This window comes from Elephas maximus, chromosome 12 (genome assembly GCF_024166365.1).
Source record: "Elephas maximus indicus isolate mEleMax1 chromosome 12, mEleMax1 primary haplotype, whole genome shotgun sequence".
NCBI classification, from domain to species: domain Eukaryota; kingdom Metazoa; phylum Chordata; class Mammalia; order Proboscidea; family Elephantidae; genus Elephas; species Elephas maximus.
Window position 1 is genome coordinate 100,835,262 of NC_064830.1, and position 25,443 is coordinate 100,860,704.

Below are 25,443 nucleotides of genomic sequence, written 5' to 3' on the forward strand. Positions count from 1 at the left end.
CAGTTCGGCCACGTCCCCGGCCACGTCGCGCTCGCTCTCGCCATCTTCGCCGCTTCCTCTCAGTGGCTGCCGCCGCCGCTGCCGCCGCCTGAGCCGCCAGCCCCGGGGCCGCCGCGCCGACCGCCGCCGCCATGAACATCTTCCGGCTGACCGGGGACCTGTCCCACCTGGCGGCCATCGTCATCCTGCTGCTGAAGATCTGGAAGACGCGCTCCTGCGCGGGTGAGCGGCCGGGAGAGGCCCCGGGGAGGCTTGGGCGCAGGAGCGGGTCGTCTGGAGAAGCCGCCGCCCTCGGTCACCCTCTGGCCGTCGGCCGTCCCCCGGGCCACGGGCCTGCGCCAGCCCGACCCGACACACCCCCTCGGCGGGCTTCGCAGGGGCCCGGGCCCGGGGGAGCCTGAGGGCCCGCAGGGTGGGCCCTTAGGCCGGGGCGGGGGTGTCAGGGCCCCAGGACCCGCTCCGCACTTGGGCCGGCGCCGAAGTGGGGCTGTCGGGGCCGAGAAGGCGCCGACTGGACCACGCGGGCCCCTGTTCTGTCTGCAAAGTTTGAGTTTAGGGGTGCAGCAGGCACGCTTGTCGCCGTCGCCTTTAATGAGGGGCTTCTCCGGGTGCCTGGGTGGAGTCCTGGGTCGGGGGGCCCAGGGGTGCCGGGAGCTCGCGAATCAATGGGACGGGCGGGAGGAGGGAGAATGGGCAGGACCGCGGCCGGGCCAGCCTGACGTGGCAGCCGGGCCACCTGGGAGGTGGGGCGGGCTGGAGCCGCCGTCAGAGGTCACCCGCTCCTCCCCTGCCCCTTTCGGGACGGAGCCTTGGGGTAGGGCGTCAGGGCAGGCCAGTTCTTGGGGTTCTATGGGCTTCACCTAAACTCGCGGATTCAGGATCACACCCGCTACGGGAGGGGGCGTGGGGAGATGTTTTAAGTTAATTTATGAACTTAAGACAATTCATGCTGCTTTGATGACTAAACTGGTTTGTCAAACTCTTGAGTGCTTCCATCTAATAACTGGTTCTCTTAAAACTGCGGCGTCGGCTACCACCGAGGCCTCTTGTAAATTCCTCACCCTATTCACCAGGGAGCTGGCCAGCTCCCTCCCCAGGAGTGCAGGTATGTAAAAGCGTCCACATCTAAAGTAACACCGCATCTTTAACTGCTGTCTGCAGGCCTCACCTGTCTTTCTGGAACGTAGCTGATATCCAGGAAGTAAGCAAAAAAACCAAAAAAGACCTTTGAGCAATCAAAGTGGACAGTACAAAGTCCACGTACTAAAACCAGTATCTGAGTTGAAGATGGTCTTTCAATTGATGCCTAGTTCTGAGAGGCACAGCTGTATGGTTTCCAATGAGAGCAAATTAATTGCAGCAGTTATAGTAACTGATGTGTAAGCACTTAACTCTGTACAATGACATTGTGAGGTGGGTGCTATTGTCCCCATGCTGTGGAGCAGGGAATTGAGTCCCACGGAGGTGAGTAAATTAAGCAGAGGAGGCAGGTTTAAAACACAGGCAATCAATAACTCACAGTTGAGGATTTTGAATAAATATCTGTCCACTTTGGTAGCAAAAGTGGCCTAAGTTATTTTGGTTTAAATGTTCCACGCCAGACCAGTAGTTTAGGTCATTTTTTGTTACACTGAGAAAATGTTATTTTCAGTCTTTAGTTTTGTTCCAAAATCTTCCTACGAATATATTGATCATCTTTCATACATTTTTTTAGCATCTCCTCTTGTGTTAAGTGTTGAAGTGTGCTGCCTCCTAAATGTGTATTAGAACTAAGGTGTCTAGAGAACTTAGTGCAATTCCAGAAACAGAATTCCTAAGGAAACCTTAAGTAATAAGAGAAAATGAGAGAGTTTAGTATTTTGTTAGTTTGCTTGTTTTTAATATTCATCATTGTCATTTAGGAGAGTTTAGGAAAATACCTAATACTTAAGCTAAAATGATAACAAAGGGAGATAAGTAGGTGAGCTATTTAGATAGGAAGCCTTGGGTGTGTTTGCCAAGTATTTCTACAGTTATTCTATAGTTACAGAGCATTATTACACTATTCTTGTTCTTCCTGGCCTCCTAAAAATCAAACTCACCAAGATCATTGACTCAGAATTAAATGCTGAATTTGACTAGCTGCTTTATTTTTCCAGATTAAATTATAAGAGTTGTTTAGAGATGTTTGAAAGAGTAAGAATTTGATAGGAGTGTATCAGATGACTGCAGCAGGAGACATGTATATCCAGGTTTTGTTTCTCACTTTGAAAATACTGGTATTGAGGTTCATTTTAGGATTTTGACAGCAGTTTTGAATGTGCCTTCAGCTTCAGAACCCCTATGCATTTTCCCCTTAAGGGTCAGGGGTCAGGGAGGCTGGTGAGGAAGCTGAAGATTCTGTTTTCCTGACGAGGAAGAGCCAGGCTGCCTTAAAGTGGGAACGGAGGAAGTTGATCTTGGATTAGCTCTTCTGGAATTTGCACTCTCTCGTGACTTTATCTGCTATTGTCATTATAGAGAGGTACCACAATGTATAGGTGGTGTGAGTTTGTCATATCCCTGACCTGTCATTGCAGCTGTGTCCACAGTGTGCTCAAGTGGTTCAGTTTATTCTTGCCCTAAACACTGCCCTGGATAGCTCTGGGTGAACTAGCCTGGTTTTTAGGTAAAGGGCTTATCTAAATTTCCTTGTAGACTGACAGTTGGTAGCGGTGTTGTATCTGTATTAAATGGCTAGTAGAGTCCTGGGATTTGTGGCCCCAGCCGTCCTCCCTAGCCTCTCCTTTTCCGTCCTTTACCTTTGTGTATGTCGTCATTAGCTACTGTTACATAGGTGGCAGGTTTATCATCCTACAAGATGACGTGAGCTGACAGGGTGTCTCCATTTCACATAACTGTACCGTTTATATCTTTGAAGTACATGGAAAACACCTCGTCTTTCACTGTCAGCATTGAGTACTTCAGGAAGTTTTTGTGTCACATTTCCTGCTCGCAGTATAGAAGGTGTCCCCTCTGTCCTTTGGAGCGCTAGTCCCTTGAGTAATCATTGCTGTCAAACATTTACTGATGTACCCTGGGGACACAGTTCAGAGCATGAAGCTCGCAGCTATCCAATTTTCTGCTATCAAAGAATGCTGCAGTTTAGCTGAAATGATAAGACATATGAAAAGAGAAACCTGTAGGCTGTCAAACTGTATAGTCAGTAAATCTTATGGGTGTGAAGTGGCAACAAGGGTCCCAGGGAAGGCTCCTCTGACTTCCCAGCTTAACCAGGAGGGTACAGGACCTCTGTGAGGAAAACTGTAACCCTTTACTTGTGAACCTAGCCAGTGACCTGCACGTTCAGACCAAGGGTCTGGATAGGAATGCTGGACAGGCCGGTGAGGAGGCAAGATGATGCCTTTCTCCACATTCATTTTTAACTCAGAATACCCTCATCCAAGTCTAACCAGAATTTTTTTATGGAACTGCTGAACTGATAATTCCATCCGCTAGCGTAAATGCAAAATGATAAGTTTTTTTTAAAGCAGAGTAATGAGGGAGGATACACTATCCACGTATCAAAACAAACGGAGCTACAGCCATGAAAAGTGGTATTGGCACAATAACGGACAATAGATAAATGAAACATCTGTATGTTTACATGGGAATTTAGAATATGGTAAAGTGGCATTTCAGATCAGTGAGGAAGGAATCATGAAATGGTGTTAGGTAAGTGACTGGCTTAGAGCCCTACTTCACCATAAACAAAATTCCAGGTAGATTAAAGATGTAAAAAGCAAAATAAGAATAGATTTTATAATATTGGGGTGGGGAAGACCTCCTGAAGACAGAACACCAAAGTGGTGAAAAGGGAAAGATGGACACCTAGGAGTATAGAAATTAGCCTGTGACAGTAAAACCAGAAAACCAAACCCACTGCCATTGAGTCAGTTCTGACTCATAGCGACCCTGCGGACAGAGTAGAACTGCCCCATTGGGTTTCCAAGGCTATAAATCTTTACGGAAGCAGACAGCCACATCTTTTCCCACAGAGCGGCTGGTGTTTTCGAACTGCGGACCTTTTGGTTAGCAGCTGAGTGTTTAACCTAGACAACATAAAGTCACTCATTCAATAAGTATTGAAAACCAGCTATGTGCTGGGTACATGTACTGTGTGTCTAGGATCTGAGGATACACCAGAGAACAAGCAGGACAAAAGCTTTGCTTTCAAGGAGCTTCCTATTTTTAAATCATTAGAGTTAAAAGACAGTAAACTCAGAGAGAATTGCTGCAGTACAGTCCTGTGCCGCATAACTTCCATTTGGGCAATGTCTGACTGCATGTACCCCTGTGGTCCCATGAACTTTTTTTTTTTTTTTAAGGGAAAACAACCCTCCTTTTGTATATTATTTCCTTCTAATTGTTTTAAAGACTCTGGGGTGCGTCCTAGTCCCCACAGCGCCTTCCTCTTTACCTCCTCCTCCAACCCCTCCTGTCATTTACCTGCCCAGCAGCCAGGCAGCCATTCACTCCTGGCACAGAGCAGCATCTGCTGCATAGCTCCTCCACTCCTGCTGTGGGTGCTGGTGGAGCACCAGCCAGGCCTTGGGCACTCGCAGGCTTCTGGCTTGGGGTGGCCACGGCGGCGGCAGCTGTTGCAGCTGCGGATGTCAATGGCAGCGGCAGCCAGGACTGCCAGGGGCAGCCACAGCTCCTGGCACCCGCACACCCCATCCCTGCAGCCACCTCTCTGTGCACTCTGTGCCTCTGCCCTGTGCCCAGACGTGTACAAAGTCCCTATCCAGCTGCCCTTGCAGCTCCTGCCCAGCCCATGCCACAAACCAGCAAGGCCAACCTCCTGTATTCAGTGGATACAGCTCTCAGGCTTTGGTGGGCGGGGAGGTGTGGTCTACCTGGCCTGGGCTGCTCCTGCTTCTCAGGTGAGCGGTACAGCAGGTGAGGCTAGACACAACCCGGGGACTACCTGTATGTAATACGGTGTTGGCACAAGGTCCAAGTCTCATAATGTCCTATTTTACAGAATGTATTGTGGATGTTGAGTGATGCATGACTGTGTAAGTGACGGAAGGTTAATGTCCATAACCAAGCACTCCGACATATAAAAAGACAGCCCAGTGGAAAAACGGGCAAAGTTGGCTGGTCACAGAACAATAACAAAATACCAACTGAGCATGAAAGAATGCCTGGCTTCCCTAGTAGTTAGAATGGGGATATTAAAACAGAAGTGTGATGCTATTATTTGCAAGACGATGCTTCTCCCCAAATTAATTTATTAACTCAGAATATCCTAGTCAAAGTCCAAACACAAAAAGTTAAAAGTTTGCACCATCTCACATAAAAAGAATAAAAACCAAACCCATTGGCTTCGAGTTGATTCCAACTCATAGCGACCGTATAGGACAGAGTAGGACTGCCCATAGAGTTTCCAAGGAGCGCCTGATGGATTTGAACTGCTGACTTTTTGGTTAGCAGCTGAACTCTTAAACACTACACCACCAGGGTTTCCCTGTCCCACATAGGCAAGATAAAAAACCAAACTCAATGCCATCAAGTCGATTCCGACTCATAGTGACCCCATAGGACAGAGTGGAACTGCCTTGTAGGGTTTCCAAGGCTGTACTCTTTACGAAAGGAGACCGCCACATCTTTCTCCCTCTGAACAGCTGGTGGGTTTGAACCACCGACCTTTCAGTTAGCAGCCGAGCACTTAACCACTGTGCTACCAGGGCTCCTCACGTAGGCAAGGGTGTAAGGAAAAGGGCATTCTCATCCAGTCTTAGTGGGTCAGTAAACTAGCACAGGATTCTAGGGAGATTTGACAATATTTGTCAAAATTTTAAGTGCTTTTTATCCCAGCAATTTTAAGGAATCTGAACTGTAAAAATGGTCATATATGTGAATAAACTATGTAGGTATAAAGGTGCTTGTTGTAATTAAATAAGTACAGAATGCTGTCTGGGGGTACAAAAATGTCTGTGCGGTATATATAACAACAAAAATTGTAAATGACCCAAATGTCCGTGAATGATGTGGTTGCACAAACTTTGGTACACCCCCACCGGGGAATCCTGTGCAGCCATTACAAAAACGCGCTAGAGCTGTAAGTATTAACGGGAGGACGAATCTGAGATTCTAAGGTAAAAAAAGCAAACTGTAAAAAGATTGTATAGCTCCATTTAAAGGGGAGACACGTATGTGGGCACACACACAAACACATAGAAAAGGAGTGTAGAGAAAGCCTAGACCAGTGACACTTAAAATGGAGGTAGGAGGGATGTAAAAAAGGTCTTTCACTTTTTATTCCATATATCTTAGCACAATTGGAATTTTTAATAATTAGTGTGAACTTCTTTGAAAACAAGGAAAGCATGACAAAACAGTGCCCAGTAAGCTGTCATTTATCAAGCATTCACAGGGTGGTAAGTACAGTCTATAGCATTTTCCTTTTTCTGTTTCTGACAACCACACACAGTTGGTGTAATTTGTGCCCATTTTACAGATGCAGAAAGTGAGGTTTAAGGAGGCCAAGGATGTAATGGCCCCAGGCTTAAGTTGTGAGTTATGGTGCTGAGCTTGAACCAAGACCCTTTTGATTCCAGAACCTTTTTCCCTAAGCCTGCTTTATGATGTGTGAAAAGCCTTGCTGTGAGGCATTTCCTAACTATGGGATTGCAGATTCTAGGGAAAGCCCTTGAGGAGAGTATCCAGATTCTTTGAGACAATGGGGGGAGGACAGTCTTCAGGTGGGACCCTTGGAGAATGCTGCTGTGCAGGTTATCCCGGGGTCTGACCTCAGGGCATGGTTGTGTCCCTGCTGTTACCAGGACAAAAATAACCCACAGAAGGCTTTGCTGTTTGGTTGAGGAATCTGTGGTATAAACCACTAGGAATATAAAAAATGCAGTTTTTAAACATTTGAAGTGAGGTGCACTGACGTGTATACTTGTGGGCTTTCAGTAAACTTAACTTGCCCAGTGGGAGCAGATAGTTCAATGATCAGTTTCCATTTAGCAAGTTATACTCCTTAATATGAATGTCTGGTGCATTTGGTATTGGGACAATAGTTTCAGAAACATGGTGAGTATTCTGTGAGTCCTTGTTACCTGACAGCCTTGATATGCTTTAGTCTCAAACTAACCAGGGAACCCATCTGGCTTGGTAGCAGGTATTTTTCTCCCTACCCCACCCCCCGAAGGAGAGGAGCCCTGGTGGCACCGTAGTTAAGCACTTGGCTGCTAACCAAAAGATCGGCAGTTCTAACCCACCGGTCACTCCACGGTAGAAAGATATGGCTGTCTGCTTCCGTAAAGATTGACGGCCTTGGGAGCCCTATGAGGCAGTTCCGCTCGGTCCTGTACGGTCGCTGAGTCAGAGTTGACTTGTCTGCAGTGGGTTTGGTTTTTGGTTTTTCTGGAAGGAGATTCTCATCTCTTCCTTTGGTCTTCAGCTAGGGATTCTGCCTTCCTGTGAAAACAGGACACACATTTTTCTGCTTTAAAGAGACAAGCTGCAACAGGGTCCCAGGCCGGAAGAGTGGTGTGAAACAGTGGAAGCTCCTCTGATTTCCAGCATGGTAGTTCCTACGTGGACGCCACAACTGGGGCCACGCTCCAGGCCACAGTCTCTCCTTCCTCCGCCCCATGCTCTCTCACCCTCTAGAGCAGAGCCCAGATCATAGAGACACAATCACTTGGCAATTCTTTAGAAATATTAGCCCAAAATACCATAAAATGAGAATTTACCCCATGATCTAAAAATAAAATGAATTCCATTTTCTTTTGGCTGTTTGTGCATTCATTCAGCAAATATTTTGCTCTGCGACAGTCCCAGTGGTCAGCACAGGGAATACAAAGTGGAATAAGGCGCGACCCTGGCCTTAGGGGGAGGGGGGGCAGGCTACGAGCTCAGCACAGTGTATTTTTAGACAGACTGTAATGGCCCTGTAATGGCCCAGGGCCGCAGCTGGCATGAAGTCGAATGAATAAACAGCACGGAGGAACGGTGTCTTCACAGATGACCTCCTTCCAGAGGAGGGATGTGAGTAGGGTCTCAAAAGGGAGTTGTAAAAGCGGTATGATAGTCCCTGATTTTTGATATAGGAATGGCGAAAATGAGACATTTCATTAGAATAATCTCTTTACAACAAAATTTGACCATATGTATCCTTTTTTTCTTTTTAAACTATTGGAAAGGACCATATCTGAAATGAGCTGGAAACTTTGTCTGAAGGTGTTAACAGATGTCGGATGCTCCCTCTTGTTTCCTCTGTCACTGTGTTAATGTCACTTTCTCCTTTGGAACACTGATCTTTGATGGAAGAATGAAGGTTCCTGTTACTGGGGAACAGACCAAAAGGAGCAGGGTTACTGTCTGTATCTCCTCCTCTGGCCCTTGAAGTCGGGTACCGTTGATGGATTTGGAAGGATAGCATCAACTTCTTCTCTTTCTGTTCAGGGGTTTTTGGGACTAGGCTGCAACTGCAGGTATTCATACTTACCAAAAAAAACAAACCCAGTGCCGTCGAGTCGGTTCCGACTCATAGTGACCCTATAGGACAGAGTAGAACTGCCCCATAGAGTTTCCAAGGAGCGCCTGGCGGATTCAAACTGCCAACCCTTTGGTTAGCAGCCATAGCACTTAACCACTACACCACCAGGTTTCCTGTTCACACTTAGCAAGTAACATTTTTCTATCCAGGCTTCTAGGTTCAGCAAGCTGCAAAAACAATTGTTTATAAAATATCGTTGAGAAACTGTGTGCTTTTCCCAGTCCCAGGAGTATTACTAATAACTTAAGTGCAGTGCCATTTCTTTTAAATCTGTGCTTACGTGCTTTACACACAGCGATGCCTGGTGGTGTGAAGCGTGCATTGTAGAGGAGGGTGGCTGAGACTCGGCTCTTTTACCGTTCTGCATTTAGTCATCCCTCAGCTTCCTGAATGGATTCACTCAGCCGCCAGCATCTGAAACCCATAGTTCATGTCCTTTGTCACATAAATATTTGTCCAAATATGAATGCCTGAGAAGCTGTGTGCACACTGAACTTAAAGTTACCTGGCTGAGTCTGGGTACCCCACACCAAGGCTCTGGAGGTGGGGTGGCGGCTGGAGATAGAAGCACAGTTCCAAGGTGTTAAAAAAGACAATTTCAAATCAAGGCTTTCAAAAACTGACTGCAGTTGCAGGTTCCCACACTCTTGCTGCCATGTTGTTGTTGTGTGCTGTCAAGTCGATTCTGACTCATGGTGACCCCGTGTGACAGAGTGGAACCACCCAGTAGGGTTTCCTAGGCTGTAATCTGTATGGGAACAGATCGTCAGGTCTTTTCTACGGTGGAGCCGCTGGTGGATTCAAACTGCTGCGCCACCAGGGTTCCTTTCTTGTTGCCATACCATCCAGGAATGTCTTTAATTAATATGAGTAATTAAGATACAGAGCTTTTTTTTTTTTTATCTTAACATATCCAGGTAAATGCTGCCCTCAGCAAAGAAGTCACTGTGGGAGGTCATACGACTCTTCAGGGGTTGTTCCTGGTCAGCCTTCCCTGAGCCATCATTCCTCACTTGGCCCCTTCTCTCCTAAATCAGATAAACTCCAGCTCTATCCTCAAAAGCCTCGTCACCATGGTGGTACTGATTTAAAACTGAAAGGAAGATGCTGAAGGTAATAGACGAGTTACAATGCTGTCTAATTAACAGCAGAAATTGTTGAACTAAAACTTATTTCTACCTCAGGTGACATGTTTGAGAAATACGTTCATTCGAACGTTATAAATCTTGATCTGTTGGAGGCTGTGTGATTAAGTCAGTTTCCCGCAGTCATCTGTCATAGGAAGACAGCCAAGTTGTTGAGGCTCCGAAAGAGAGAATGTTCAGGAATGTTAAGGGAAAGAAAACCTACAACTGCTTTTCTTTATTGAGAGTCACCTCCAGACATCCACCTGTGACGCTGCTGTCACCACTGTCCACGTCTGCACTTCTGCCAGGGTTATCCATAGAAATCAGAACGCTTTTCAAGGCTTTTGTAATACTTTCTCTTTGTTTCTCTAGGTATTTCTGGGAAAAGCCAGCTTCTGTTTGCACTGGTCTTCACAACTCGTTACCTGGATCTTTTTACTTCATTTATTTCATTATATAATACATCTATGAAGGTATAGTATGACATCCAATAGGGTGTACTTTATCTGTAGTTCACAGCCTTAAGGAAACTTTACTTGGTGTCAGCTATGCATATAATTAAAATTCCTCAAGAATAATGTCTAAATATGCTGTCCTTTACTTAAAAACCTTTAGACCACCTTGCACATGTAATTGAGAATAAATAGTTATAACTAAGCATATTTTTTTGTTTCATAATAGCATCTATTAAAATACTTTGAACTTAGAGATTTTTTTAGTCCTAAATTCCTTGAGTATGATAAATCTATTAACGGTCTTTCATAACCCTACAAGAAAGAGAGGTAACTTACATTTTCAGGCGGTGGGAATTTACAAGTCCATCCCCAGGGAAACCCAGCAGGTCAGTATATAACAAGACATTGAAGCTTGGACCCTGCTTGCAATGTCTTACTCTGTGTGAGGGACTGTGCGTTGGCTTCTCCTATTTTTCTTTTTTTTCCACTAAGTTAGTTTTCCTACCTCTGCTCTATATGCCATCCTTATTACTTTAGCCACACTCAGATCACGCTGATACTGTAAGTTACCTAATAATACAATTTTTCTTTAAAAGCCTTTTAACGTGTCCTAAGCATTAGTATCCAAGACAGCTTTGGCGTCCCTTCTAATTCGCATTAAAATAAACGTTAACAGTTTAAATGCAAAATCTGTGTGTACCACCTGATATCTTGTACACCATGGTGATGCGCACTCCATGTTTAGGGCAGCACTGGACTGGGAGCCTCCACTCCCTCACACAGTCATTGAGCACCACAGAACCAGGCAGTTCCTTAGCATGGAGGGCCTGGCAGAAAGCAACCAGGAGAGCTCCAAGTCTGGAGGAGGAGAGTAGATAGAGTCTCACAGTGCTAGAGGGATGACTGAAATTGTGATGGGTGCTCTGATAGACATATAAGGGGCTCTCAGGATGTGTCATCGGAATCTGATTTCTTTCATTCATTCATTCTACAAACGTTTATGGGGCAGCTGTGTGCCTGGCGCAATTCTAGGTACTTAGCCTTTTGGCACATCTGAGAAAGAAATATTTAAGCTAAAGGCTGTTAGTGGGATACTTAAAACAACTCCTCCAACACTTTCTGTTGAAAAGCATTTTATAAGCACAGGTCAGAGTAGACAAAAGCCATATTGGAGGCCATGGTCATTCCTAAAATGCAAATTTGAGTTACCTGTTATTGTTCCATTCTTTGTTACCAAGTGAGTGATGGAAGCCTAGTAACCAAGAAATGGTCAGGCCCCTGCTTGTTGCTCAGTCAGGTTATACTGCACTCCTCAGGTTACACTGCAGGTCGTGGGCACTCCTCCTCCCACCCCCAGGATACTTAGTCTTCAGAGGAATCCTTTTTGCTTGCTTGCTTACAGTTTCCCAGGATAATGTCGCAAAAAAATCAGAGCCGTGGGAGCGGAGTTTTCCGTCCTCATGCCTTTGACTTTAAATACTGAGCAGTGGTGAGCGGAGAAGAGCAGTTGCCTTTCCTCAGTGGCTACTGAAGCCTTAATGGACATAATCCCAGCTGAGCAGAGCTGGTGCTCACGGGTGACCTCCGGCTGCAGTGTGCCTTGGCTGGGTGTGCTACTGGAAGAGGGCTCAGTGTGTATATCAGTGTATGTGCGTTTTGTTTATACATGTAGGTTATATGTTATTTTATTCCTGTGTATGTACTTGAGGGTGTGGGGGTAACCATTTATAAATCAGTGGACAAAATTTCTCCAACAGAATAAAATATGAATGTTCCTTGGGTTTTCGTTTGACTTGTTAGTTTGCAGTTTTCCAGTACGATCCAACAATTTTAATACTGTGTTGACTATTCATTTATGAATACTGCCTACTAGGTAGCTGTAAGATGAAGCCTCATGGACAGTTTAATGTCTTTTTTTTTTTTTTTTGAGCTTATGAGGGCTTGTTGATTGCTCTCATTTTCCCGTTAAGTCATTTGCCCCAATGTTTTCCTAATACAGTTTAGCAAATCGTCTTTCCTAAGGAGAAGTAGCACCAGGCAGTGCAGCTGTTGTGTGAGGATCGCAGTAGGCAGCACACCCCTAATTCTTCCTTCTCAGGGGCTCAGCCTGTGATTTCGCACTCAGGTCTAAAATTCTGCAGTCTTCAAAGTGGCGTAATTTCATAATATGATAATCTCCTTAGGTCAGATGAGTAAATGGTGTGACAGAACACATAATTAATTGTAAGCCTGTGTACTCATCTGTGCACAAAATCACTCTTCTTGGAGGTAGCAACCTGAATGTTCCGTGTTAAAGTAACACAATTTAAGTAAAAACCATCGTTGCAAAGTTTAACATGAATTACAGTCTTTATTTAGAAAAGCACTAGATAATAAGAAATATTTTCATGTGGGAAGGAAGTGCATTGGTTTTGAATTGCGTTGAATTTTGCATTCATTTTTTTTCTTATGCTGCTGTGTAACAGTTTAAAATGAGGTGAAAATTACATTTCTTTGGCAGTTTCTTATAAAGTTAAACTTACACATAACATCTGACCCAGTCTCACTCCTAGGTATTGACTCAAGAGAAATGAAAACTTATTCTCACTCAAAAACCTGTACACAAATGTTCCTAGCAGCTTTATCCATCACCCCCCCAACAAAAAGCAACCCAAATGTACTTTAACTGTTGAATAAACAAACTGATAGAGCTACACGGTGGATTGCTACTCAGCAATAAAAAGGAATATTTTTAATACATGCAAAAACATGGCTGGACATCAGATGCACTCTGCTGAGTGAAAGATGCCAGACTCAAAAGGGTACATACTGCACGATCCCATTTCTTTGGCATTTTGGAGAAGGCAAAACTGCAGGGATGGAGAACACATCAGTGACTGCCAGGGGCTAGGACTGGGGGAAGGTTTGACTACAGACAGGCAGCACGAGGGACTCTTTTGGGGTGATGGAACTGTTCTGTGTCTTGATTGTGGTGGTGGTTATATGACTCAGAACCGTACACCCCAAAAGTGAATTTTATTATATTCAAATTTTAAACTACAAATAAATAAAGTTAAGGCAGGAAAGGAAACCCTGGTGGCGTAGTGGGTAAGAGCTACAGGTGCTAACCAAAAGGTCAGCAGTTCGAATCCACCAGGCGGTCCTTAGAAACCCTATGGGACGGTTCTGCTGTGTCTATAGGGTCGCTATGAGTCGGAATCAACGGCAATGGGTTTGGGTTTTTTTTTTTTTTAAGGCAGGAAAAGGAAGGTATTTCTCCTTTCTGAATACATGGGTGATTTAGGAAAGCTGGGGGAGTTGGAGCAACTGCAAGGTATTGATGACCTTGTTTTTTTCTTTGTTTCTAGCTTATCTACATTGCTTGCTCCTATGCCACCGTGTACCTGATCTACATGAAATTTAAGGCAACCTACGATGGAAATCATGATACCTTCCGAGTAGAGTTTCTGGTGGTCCCTGTGGGAGGCCTCTCATTTCTAGTCAATCATGATTTCTCTCCTCTCGAGGTTAGTGAAGAGGTTATTTAGTGGCCATATCTGGTGTCCTAGGGAAGTAGACCTGTTTGCAGATAATGTGGTTTTTGTTTGGCAAACTTCTGATGCAGCATACCCTATTTGGTATTAAAAACCATGGACAGGAGCTAAACACCCAGTCAGGTTCTTGGGTGTGTGCTGACAGCTTATTGCCTGACTCCTTCAGAATATGAACTTGAAACTATCTTTCATTGTCTTGACTTCTGTGGTACCAAACACAGTGCCCTGCCTGTCCGAGTGTTTGAAGAACTTGGTCTTTTTGCTGCCCTGACCCTTCTTCTGTTTCCTTTTTGTGTGTGGATATCTCACGCGCATAGTGTCTCTGAGACTCTCCTAAGCAGCCCTTTCTGACTCCTCAACTTTGGGAAGGTGGTTTGTGTAGTGCACCGGCACTGTGCCGTGCAGCGGCTGTTCCTGCGCACCTTCCCTCCCCCTGTCCCGTGGTAAGCTCTTTTCCAACCTGGGGTTTATTTTGTTACCATGTTACTCCTAGTTGTCTAAGTGCTGGGAGTGCCTTTGTTTTGAACAAATTCTCCAAGGACTACTTAGCAAGTCCTTCTGTTGTCAGCATGAATAAAATACAATACCATGTTGGACAGAGAGTTAGCATGGTTACAACTGCAACTTCTTAACCCGTTGATTTAGCCACACCAAAAATCTTAAAAAGAGTAAGAAACTAATGAAAATACTTAGGTAGTCTGGGAAGGAAAGACCGTAGCCTGTTTGTGAGGGAAAACAGCACTGAAGGAGCGGAAGGAACTTAGTTATCAACGTTGGTGAACCTGGCAGGAAGCAGGGTTGACTCTGGACCCTAGATTCAGAGTGGGGTAAACTTATCCAAGAGAAACAACCTATGTGTAGATTTGTAGAAAATTGTACAGAGAAGAATGAGACATTGGAGAGAAAAAGTTAGGAAAACTCAGAGGTGGCAGTGTCTAGGTCACCCAGCCTGTCCATGGCAGTGCCCATTTCTCGTAAACGTTGCTTACGTTTCTGTGATTTATTAAATTGCTAAGCTGCTCAGACCTCCCCCTCCCCCACCCCCCGTGCCTCGCTGCTTGTGTGCTGCTCCACAGGGCCAGTAAAGCAAGAGTCTTTGCTGTGAACCTGCAGTGGGCACTGGCGTCTGACCAGAGTTTGCCGTCTGCCTTACAGATTTTGTGGACCTTCTCCATCTACCTGGAATCTGTGGCGATCCTCCCACAGCTTTTTATGATCAGCAAGACTGGGGAGGCAGAGACCATCACTACCCACTACCTATTCTTCCTGGGCCTCTACCGCGCTTTGTATCTTGTCAACTGGATCTGGCGCTTCTACTTTGAGGGCTTCTTTGACCTCATTGCTGTGGTGGCCGGTGTAGTCCAGACCATTCTATACTGCGACTTCTTCTATTTGTACATTACAAAAGGTACGTTGGTGTTTTAGTCCTAGAGTGCTGCTGTAACAAATACCACAAGTGGATGGCTTTAACAAAGAGAAGCTTATTTCCTCACAGTGAAGTAGGCTCAGAGTCCAAATTCAGGGTGTCAGCTCCAGGGGGTGGCTTTCTCTCTCTCTCAGCTCTGGGGGAAAATTCCTTGTCATCAATCTTCCTTTGATCGAGGAGCTCCTCAGGCGCGGACCCCAGGTCCAAAGGATGCACTTTGCTCCTGGTGCTGCTTTCTTGGTGGTATGAGGTCCCCCTGTCTCTGCTCACTTCTCTGTTTTATGTCTCAAGAGATTGCCTCAAAACACAATTCAGTCTTGTAGGTTGAGTCCTGCTTCACTAACACAACTGCCACCCATCCTCCCTCATTAACATCACAGAGGCAGGATTTACAACAGGTAGGAAAATCACACAATACCAGGAATCCGGGTCCAGCCCAATGTATACATTTTTGGGGGGACATAATTCAATCCATGACAGTTGGACTGTGCCTGCTTGCTTTCTTCCCAGAGTCACATGTACTTTCAGGGGCTTGCATGGCCAGCTCCCAGTCCAGCACGTTCTCAATCTGGCACTGTCTCTTTATAAAGCAGAACTGGCTTCAGAAAAATATTTTAATGGTAGCCAAATAAAGTTCTGGATCAAGGTTTCCAGTCTTTTGGAATATAAGTGCCTCTTTTTTCTTTTGCTATAGCTTCATTTTTCATTGGTTCATAGGTATGCAGGCTGTTACTGATTTACTACTACTACAATCCAGTGCTTAAATCAACATCCTTGTATATGCGTATTTTTGCATTTATATGAATATAGGACATATGAGGAAACCCTAGTGGCGTAGTGGTTAAGTGTTACAGCTGCTAACCAAAAGGTCGACAGTTCGAATCCACCAGGGGCTCCTTGGAAACTCTATGGGGCAGTTCTACTCTGTCCTATAGGGTTGCTATAAGTTGGAATTGACTCAATGGCAGTGGGTTTTTTTTTTTTTTGTTAAGACATGAATTTTATAACATCTAATGAAAGCTGTGGAAACCCTAGTGGCATAGTGGTTAAGTGCTACGACTGTTAACCAAAAGGTCAACAGTTCATATCCACCAGGTGCTCCTTGGAAACTCTATGGGGCAGTTCTACTCTGTCCTATACGGTCGCTATGAGTCAGAATCGACTCAATGGCAATGGGCTTTTTTTTTTTTTAATGAAAGCTATTGCCCTTACTCAGAAGAAATGCATATTCATGCACGTGCAGACACATTTTTAGATAGAGCTTTTAGAGGATTCGGGAGCCCCTGAAACCTAACCATAGATTTCAGGTTAAGAATCCCTGCTGTAGGGACCCCAGAGGTCATGGCCCCCAGACTCTCTGTTAGCCCAAAACTAAAGCCATTCTCGAAGCCAGCTCTTCAAAGATTAGACTGGACTATAAGACATAAAATGATACTGATGAGGAATGAGCTTCTTAGCTCAAGTAGACACATGAGACTATGTGGGTAGCTCCCATCCGGGGGTGAGATGAAAAGATAGAGGGCGACAGGAGCTGGTTGAATGGACACAGTAAATACAGGGTGGAGAGGAGGAGTGTGCTGTCACGTTGTAGGGAGAGCAACTAGGGTCACATAAGAATGTGTGTGTAAGTTTTTATGAGAAACTGAGTTGAGTTGTAAACTTTCACTTAACGCACAATTAAAAAAAAAATTCCTGGTGTATCGTAAAATTTCTGTTATGGAATTGCAGGGTAGAAGTGTGTACACATTTTATTTCTTTTTTAATGTTCAAAAATTTTATAGACTTTCCTACATAAAAAGTTATATTTTAATATATGTTGATTGTGGGAGTCATGGTATCCTAACAGAAAGCTACTATAAATGAATTTAGTGATGCCTTTAGACGAATTTGTATTTTTTTTTTTTTTAACACAATGGCTGTGGCATCTAGGTACCTTAAGAAAATACCAGTATGCGTGTACACAACATTTGCAGTCTGTGGGCTTTCTGAATTTTGGACCTTGTCCTCACCCAGAGCCCCTCTGGTGGGCCACCACTGCTCTTAGCCTGTGAAAGTATGGCTGTCGCTAGTGGGACGCAGAGCCCCGGACCAGCCTCGGCTGCTGCTGACTCCCATCAAGATACAACTTCACAAATCCTGTTTCATATTTTTATATTTCAGAGGGCTTTGTTTATTGACATCAAAGTCAAGTGACCGTTGCTTGCCAGAAGCTTATTTCCCTTGTTGTACTTGACGATGGAGTCTTGTGTAAGAATGGGAAGAAGGAAGTAATTTTATAACTGTAAGATTGTCAACATCAGTAACCTTCTGTTTCCTTTCCTTCTCTTTAACATTCCAGTGCTCAAGGGAAAGAAGCTAAGTTTGCCAGCGTAAGTGCCAAAGACCATCGCCAGCATCTGTCCTTCAGGGTGCTTGGACAGAATTCTTACAGCAAAGGTGTAAGATGCTTGATACGGAAAATCAGAAACTTCGCTCTTTACTACAGATAGTCATCAGCAGCTCTGTAAGAACACAGAGGAAAAGAACCAGAGGGTTTCTGTTTAATGCATCTTGCCTTATCCTTTTTTATTACTATGTACAAAGATTTTTTTACACAAAGAAACTTAATGCTGTATTAATACATTCAGTATGTAGCTTCAATTCAGGTAGTTCCAAAAGTGAAGATTTTGTGAGGAATAAGTGCAAACCTTTTTTTTTTTTTTAATTTTAAAAAACTCTTTGAAATTGTTGATTCTTTGTGTCTGTAATGAAAATTGTACTCCTTGACAGTTGGTAGATTATATATTCTTCCATCTATCAAACTTGCATTCCACTATATTTATTTTTTGCCAAAAGATGAGTTGTTTGTTTGAAATCTGAGACACTATGTTCAATTTGGTGCGTGTGTTCACACTGATCACCTAACATGGACGGCCTTCCTTAGACATCACAACACTACAATTAAGGCTGGTAAGGATGACTTGCAAGTCTTAACGTTTTTCATTACCAAAATTTTAAGGTTCTGAATGTATGGAGTATCATTTAAGGGTCACCAAAAGTGACTGCCCCCTGCCCCTGCTGAGAAGTGTCCCTTCGAGACTGTCCCGGGGTGCTGAAGGAACTCAGGGGGCAGGAGTTCTGGGCTGCTTACCATCTGAGTGTGGGACAGAGGGCCATCAATGGTTATTTTGGACATAGGGCTCTCCTTAGGAAAGGAACACAAGTACTTATCTGTCACATAATTTTCCAAGAGAATACTACAACCATGTCCATGCTCAGATTCAAACAGTTTTTCCTATCACTTTTGGGGAGTAAAATGATAGACACTTTTTTTTTTCCAACTGGCAGCACAAATTACCATTCCTTATTCTTACTTTTTTTTTTGGTTTGGTTTTTGTTTTCATTTTTTTACCAAGCTCTTGCATGATTTTTCTTGTGTTACCGTCCTAAATAAACATTTTATTAAAATAGAATAAATTGTCTTTGTTTATGAATTAGGCTTTTGGAATAGCCTATGCTGGGATGATTTGATTTTTTTGTTTTGTTTTTCAATTGGCAACAAAAGCTCCATGGAGGTGCAGACGTTGAAAGTCCACTTAATTATAAAACCTTTTGTGTTTCATAGAAATATTAGATTTTTTTCTCCTGATTTTGCCATTATATTGATTTGCTACTTTTTTTTTTGATTCATGCAGAAGTGTATGACTTTGTTTTTATGTGACGCACCATAATGTTCCCAAGTGTTGAATACAGGCAGTCCCTGGGTTATGAACGTCCGACTTATGTAAAACCTGTAGTTATGAACCGATCTGTAAACCTATTACGTTCGTAAGCCAGAGACTGCCTGTATACTAAGACAAACATTTGACTGACGTTAGATACTAACTGTACCTAACTGTTAATGACTTACATACAAATTCAACTTAAAGACACACTTGGGAACAGGACTTGTTCGTAACCCCGAGACTGCCTGTACTAACAGTGCTTACTACAAGAAGGATGTATTTTTGCTTTCCGCATTAAAATATCTTGAGGAGAAAGGGAGCTGTGGATGGCTTTTGTTTTTATCTAGTGTGTCTCAGTGACTTTCTAGATTGGCAGTGTAACTGCAGTTTAACCTCCTATCTTTGTTTCCTTTTCCCCCTTTGCCACGTGGATTTTTTTCCCCCCGTTATGTCAGAGTAGCTCCCTTTCCAGCATCCTAGTCTTGGTTTAGCCTCTGTCATCTGCTTTCATCCTCCTGGGAAGATTCTGAGTCTCAGTAAGTGGAGCCCCCTACTTGCTGCCCAGCCTGGAGGTGGGGTGGGATGGGGGTCTCAGCCTGTTTCTGTGCATGTAAACCATGCCCGAGCTGGGCCATTCAGCTGCAGAGCACACTGTACAGAGCAAGGATCTGAACCCTCGGCCGCTGCTGATGTATGAAGTACCAATGCCCTTTCAGTCATTCTGCCCAGGTAAAAGTGACACTGGCTAAGACATCACCACCATTTTTGTGGTCAACCAGGATGGCACCTTAGTAAGGGGGGGTGCCTCAGTTGGGGTGTGGAGGCTGGAGCATGCCCTTGCCCACGATGGAAACAATGGCCTTGTGTGACATGGCTTATGAAGCACTGTTTCATAGTTACTTTTACATCCTGAATAAAGGTTATCAGGTAACTAATACTTTTTATCGAGCTGTTTTTTGTTTGTGTAAATTTTAGTGAAAGGGTGAAGAGAAATAAACTTAACAAACTTGCCCAGTGATACAGACACCAGTCTGTTCCCTGCCCAGTTCAGTCACAATGCTGTTTCCTTACAGTCTGTGGTGGAAAGAGAAACAGGTAGCAAAAAAAAAGTTTGCAGGTGGAAAGACCTTGCTAGAGAAGAACCAGCCCAGCCTTTTCAAAGATGCACTACCCACTGCCTTAGAGTTGATTCCAACTCCTAGCAACCCTGTAGCACAGAGTTGAACCACCCCATAAGTTTCCAGGGCTGTAATCTTTACGGGAGCAGACTGCCACATCTTTCTCTCAAACCACCAACCTTTCGGTTAGCAGCTGAGTGCTTTAACCACTGTCACTTGGGCCATTTCGTGGAAAAATCAAACTAATCTTTAAATAGAAATCATAGGTGACTTATGGGAACCATAAGTCATGCAGCACAGACTGTGCGGTCAGGTTTATGTTGGAGTCTTGGCTCTCTACACTCGTAGCTTAGCATGAGCCTTGTCCCCACTCAGTTACATGGAGCAACTGCTGCTTTTCAGGGATTCCGGGAGAATTAAATGAGCAAATGTTGGTAGAGCTCAGCGGAGAGATTCCTACCCATTAAGTAATCAGCACCTCTGGAGCCCCTTTTCATCTCTGATTAGCTTGAGACAGCAGCTTCAAAAGCTAGCCAAGAAGTGATTCTGGCAAGAACTCTTCTAGCCTGTTTGATAACTGGTCAGTTTTGCCGAAGGTTCTGAACCCTTCTTATGAGAGGAATTCAAAATAAACCAGTTACCATCCAGTTGACTCCAACTCAGTGACCCCGTGTATGTCAGAGTAGAACTAACTGCTCCAGAGAGTTTTCAATGGCTGATTTTTTGGAAGGAGATTGCCAGGCCCTTCTTTAAGCGCCTTTGTGTGGACTTGAATCTCCAACCTTCTGGTTAGCACTCAAGCGTGGTAACAGTTTGCACCACACAGGGACTCCTACGAGAGGAATGTTGTTAGGTGCCCTGGAGTCAATTCTGACTCAGTTACTCCGTGTGACAGGGTAGGACTGCCCCATGGTGTTTTCTACGCTGTAATCTTTACGGAGCAGATCTTTCTCCCATGGAACAGCTGGGTAAGGTTGGAACAGCTAATCTTTGGTTCGCAGCTGAGCGCTTAACCTTCGCGCCACCGGGGCTTTTATGAGAGGAATTGTGTGCCATTGAGTCAATTCCGACTCTGATCCTACAGGACAGGGCAGAACTGCCCCATAGGTTTTCAAGGCTATGATCTTTATGGAGGCTGACTGCTGCATCTTTCTCCCATGGAGCTGCTGGTGAGTTCTAACAGCTGACCGACCCTTCGCTTAGCAGCCAAGTGCTTAACCACCGAAACACCAGGGCTCCTGATGAGAGGAATCCCAACCAAAATCAAACCCATTACCATCGTGTTGATTCCAACTCAGTGACCCTCTAGGACAGGGTAGAACTGTCCCATAGGGTTTCCAAGGAGTGGCTGGTGGATTTGAACTGTTGACCTTTTTGTTAGCAGCCTGAGGTCCTAACCACTGTGCCACAGAGGTATAGAAACGGTCCTAGAAACCTTCCAAAACCACTCACCTAAGGTCTTAGGAGCCCCTGATTGGGTTAGGCTCCATGCCGGTATTTTCTGTGTGCCTTCGCCCTCTAGTGGCTGAATGTGGCGCTTTGCCTAGTATGGCCTTGGCAGAGTGGAATCTTGTTTCTTCAGCTTTGAAACAATTCACTCTTTTATCCCTGCAATTTAAAAGCAAGTCTCAGCATAATACAGCACTAACCCTTTTGAACGGAGACAGGATACTTTTTATAATACTAAAATGTAATACTCATCTTTGTTTTAGTTTCCACTTGGGTGCTTTAAACCTGAGCGTCTTTTGGCAAACACCTCACTTCACTGTCACCAAAACAATGAATGACACACCCATCCGTCTTTATTCTCTTACCCTGCTTTAGCTTTCTTCATAGTACTTAGTCACTCCCTGGCATCATCTACGTTTGGTGATTACCTGTTCTCCCCCTCCCCCCCTTACAGTGTAAGTTTCATGAGCGTGGGATCCTTGTCCATCTTGTTCCCTGCTATGCACATAGTAAGGAGCCCTGGTAGGGCAATGGCTAAGTGCTCAGCTACTAAGTGAAAGGTTGGCGGTTCAAACCCACCCAGCTGCTCCATGGGAGAAAGACCTGACAGTGTGCTCCCATAAAGATCACAGCCTTAAAAACTATAGGGCAGTTCTGTGCTGTCACATGGAGTCACCATGAGTTGGAATCTACCAGATGGCACCCAGCAACAACATGCGCATACCAGAAGTCCCTGGGTGGCGCAAGGACTTAAGTGTCGGGCTACTAACTGAAAGGTTGGCAGTTCAAACACATCCAGAGGTGCTTTGGAAGATAGGTCTGGTGATCTGCTTCCGAAAAGTCACAGTTTTGAAAACCCTATGGAGTAGCTCTCTGCACACGTGGGGTCACCATGAGTCAGAATCGACTGGACAGCAACTGGTACTGGTATGCACATAACAGAGCATCCTGAATAGTTGCTGAATATTGAGTATTTATTGAATAAACTCATTAAACAAGTGTCAAGATTATCCAAGTCTGAAGTTCCTTCAGGGGTCTTCAAGAGGGTAAGATGTCAGAGTGTTAAAATCAGACTATTTTAGGGAAGGTGCTGTGGCACCACCAGAGTTGGTGACACCACTTCCATGGACCTCCTCCGGTACCAGCCCATACAGAATCCTTAGTAATGTTTTTTGTACTAATGCTACTCGTAAATCGTAATTCTGTATATCACTCCTTTTCCTTTAATTACTACCTTATTCTCAAAAAAGTTACTGATACAGGTTCACAAATACTAATTACCTCAATATTGAAGCTAAAACACTAGAAAATTTGACAAAATCAGCGACTATAAAAACACCAGCAGCAAGAAAACAACAGCGTGTGCTTGTAGCCGGTGAAGAGGAATTCACTTGAATTGGGTTATAATGCCAGTTCTGACTGGAGCACATTAGAAAGTTCAAAAAGTACATTAGCATAGAGTTTACATGTATATTGATACATGTAAGCTAGGTTTACAAAAAATATTTGTTAATAACTACAGAATATTTTTGTAAAAAATAAATTTTGGTGAAACACTACACAAAAAAATTTATAGACAGTCATTTTGGTGTTACCTCACACCTCCCTAGGGACCCCACTGGTAAGGTGGTCAGGGAAGGTCCCTGAGTCAATGGCACTTGAGCTGAGGGCGGCACGAAGGCAGAATGACAAGGCAATACCTGTCGGAGGTGGATTCCCGGCAGAGAGAACAGGAATGTAAAAGCCTTCGGAGGAGAACAAGCTTGATGTGTTTCAGGGTGAAAGAGGCATCACGCAGTGGGTGATGGAGGGAAAGAGTAAGTAGCCCAGGCGGCCGGGGAGTGACATTCCCAAACCTTTGGTGTGTGGTTTCCAGGGAGGCCCCTGGGAGGGGTCGGATCCTATTTTATATACAAACAGCAGCCTGCACGATCCTAAACAGAATGGGTTGGTCGACAGTTCAACCAGGTCACCCCGGCTGCTGTGTGGGGCATGCAGTGGGGGGGGGGGGGGGGGGCGGAGGAGAAGGGCAAAAGGAGGCAGACCCTCCAGGCACGAGAGGAAGGAGGCTCAGACCTGAGCAGTATTTAGGAGGCAGCTTCACCGGCACTGAAGACGACCTGCTAGGGAGGACCGAGGGTCGATCGGGCCATTCCCCAGTCCTTTCCCCCTTCCAAGCTGCCCGCTGGAGTTTCAGGTTCTGAGCTAGAGCAAGGGTGCTCAGGGGGTGTTCCTGGTACAGTGGGGGGGGGCGGAGAGGGCGGCAACTTCGTCACAGGCTCCGGAGTCTCACAGACCTGAATACCACATCCGGGCCCGGAGGGTCCTCTTCTATAAAATGAAAGTATTAACAGAACGGGCTGCTGGAACACGCAGAACTGCCATAAAGCCGGTCGGTCGCTCCGGGTAAGCGACTACGCGCAGGCTCAGAGTGCGCCAGGGGCAGCGGGGCGCAGTGCGCGTGCGCCCGCCTCCGCTTAGGCGTGAGCGGGCCCTGGCCCCTGCCTCAAAGTGAGCATGCGCCGGGCCCGCCTTCGGGTATGCGCGCGCCAGGTTGGAGGCGGAGTCGGAAGGGCGCGGGGCTCCGGGGCTTGAGGTGCGCGGCGGGTCGGCCCGAGGTCGGGCGGCGGAGCCATCGCCATGCCCGGCTTGGTGCTCTTTGGCCGGCGCTGGGCCATTGCCAGTGACGACCTGGTCTTCCCAGGGTTCTTCGAGCTGTGCCTGCGAGTGCTGTGGTAAGGGCGGGCGGCTGGTCCGGGCCGAGGAGAGCGCGGGGCGCGAGCGGCCGCGAGTGACAGGGGCGCCAGCCTGCCGAGCGCCGACCGTGTGCCCAGCGCGGTGCCCGGCGCTGGCCGTGCGTGGCCCCCGTGGCACAGATAGGAGACCGGAGCCCCGAGAGGGTAGGCCTTGTCCGGGCTTCCGCGCTGCAGGGCACGGTCCCTCCTCTGTGTGCGGCGCCGAGACGTGGCCCCGGGAGCCGCGAGGACATCATCGCCAGGCAGTGGGGTGGCCTCGGGAGCTCTTTCCGAGTCCGAGCCGAGAGTGTCTGTTTAGAACCAGGGGCAGCCACTCGTGTGATCACTCTGCTTGGGAAAGCACAGCGTCTTGAATCAATGAAGTGGAAACTGGGAAATACTACCTATTGAAAACAAAACAAAACAAAAAACCCCGTTGCGGTGAAGTCGATTCCGACTTATTAGCGACCCTATAGGACCGAGTTGAACTCTGCACCATAGGGTTTCCAAGGAGCCCTGGTGGAAATCTGCCATCTGTTGGTTAGCAGCCAAGCCCTACATCATTGCTCTGCCAGGGTGCCACTACCCATTGAGTGGGGCTGAATTCCAGGAGAAGCAGACAGACTTGAAGTATACTTTGCTTTTGAAATTGTGAATTTCCTTTCAAACTAGCTCCTTTTGGAATCAGTGGGAAGTGGCATTTGGAGCATAAAGTCTGTTCTCACAGGGTCTGGCTAAAGAATGATGTAATTGTTATTTTTTTAAAAGGTAGATTCTTCTGGACGGTGCCTGGCTACCATTACTGAACATTTTTTTTTTTTTTTACTTGTTTTGTGGTGGTGGTTGAGACTATATCATTACTGAACATTTTGATCGATGGTTCTATAGAAGAATCCTGATCAGAAGGGGGAAAATGCAGAACAGAATTTCAAACGTTCATGGACTCCAGACTTCCTGGAGCCATGGAGGCTGGATGAACCTGGGCACTTTAAACCAAAAATACCCTCTGATGTCTTCTTTAAACAGTAGTTTAGCTTAATTAGTAGAGAATGTCTGCTTTGCTGATTTAAAGAACTGTCTTTATGGGAACAAATTAACTACAGCAACTGGAAAAGCTAGATAGGAAGTTTACGGGTAGTGAGTTTTTGTTAATCGGGGAGGGAAAATTTGGAAAAGGAGGGCAAGAATGATCGCACAACTTGGAGAATGTAATCAGTGTCACTGAATTGTATATGCAGAAATTGTTAATTGGTGTATGTTCTGCTGTGTAAGTTCTCAACAATAAAAGTAGATTCATGAGGGGACAGAAATATAAAAACATGAAATGTTATGAGCTGCTTCTCAGTAGCTTTATAATTCTCAG

The 25,443-nt window shown here is 45.4% G+C and overlaps 2 protein-coding genes across 2 annotated transcripts in view; both read left to right on the forward strand.

The window, feature by feature from the left end:
• Nucleotides 1-17,776, forward strand: KDELR2 (KDEL endoplasmic reticulum protein retention receptor 2). The gene is made up of 5 exons (XM_049904347.1): nucleotides 1-222; nucleotides 10,033-10,133; nucleotides 13,463-13,621; nucleotides 14,804-15,056; nucleotides 17,413-17,776. Exons 1-5 carry the CDS (start codon nucleotides 132-134, stop codon nucleotides 17,445-17,447), a joined length of 639 nt encoding a protein of 212 aa, XP_049760304.1. The 5' UTR covers nucleotides 1-131; the 3' UTR covers nucleotides 17,448-17,776.
• Nucleotides 17,777-23,903: 6,127 nt separating this feature from the next.
• The window catches only part of DAGLB (diacylglycerol lipase beta), a 30,461-nt gene continuing 28,921 nt past the window's right edge, over nucleotides 23,904-25,443 (forward strand). Inside the window, exon 1 of the mRNA XM_049904328.1 lies at nucleotides 23,904-24,080. Within this exon, the coding sequence (XP_049760285.1) occupies nucleotides 23,986-24,080 (95 nt within the window). The 5' untranslated portion in view covers nucleotides 23,904-23,985. The remainder of the gene's footprint in view (nucleotides 24,081-25,443) is intronic.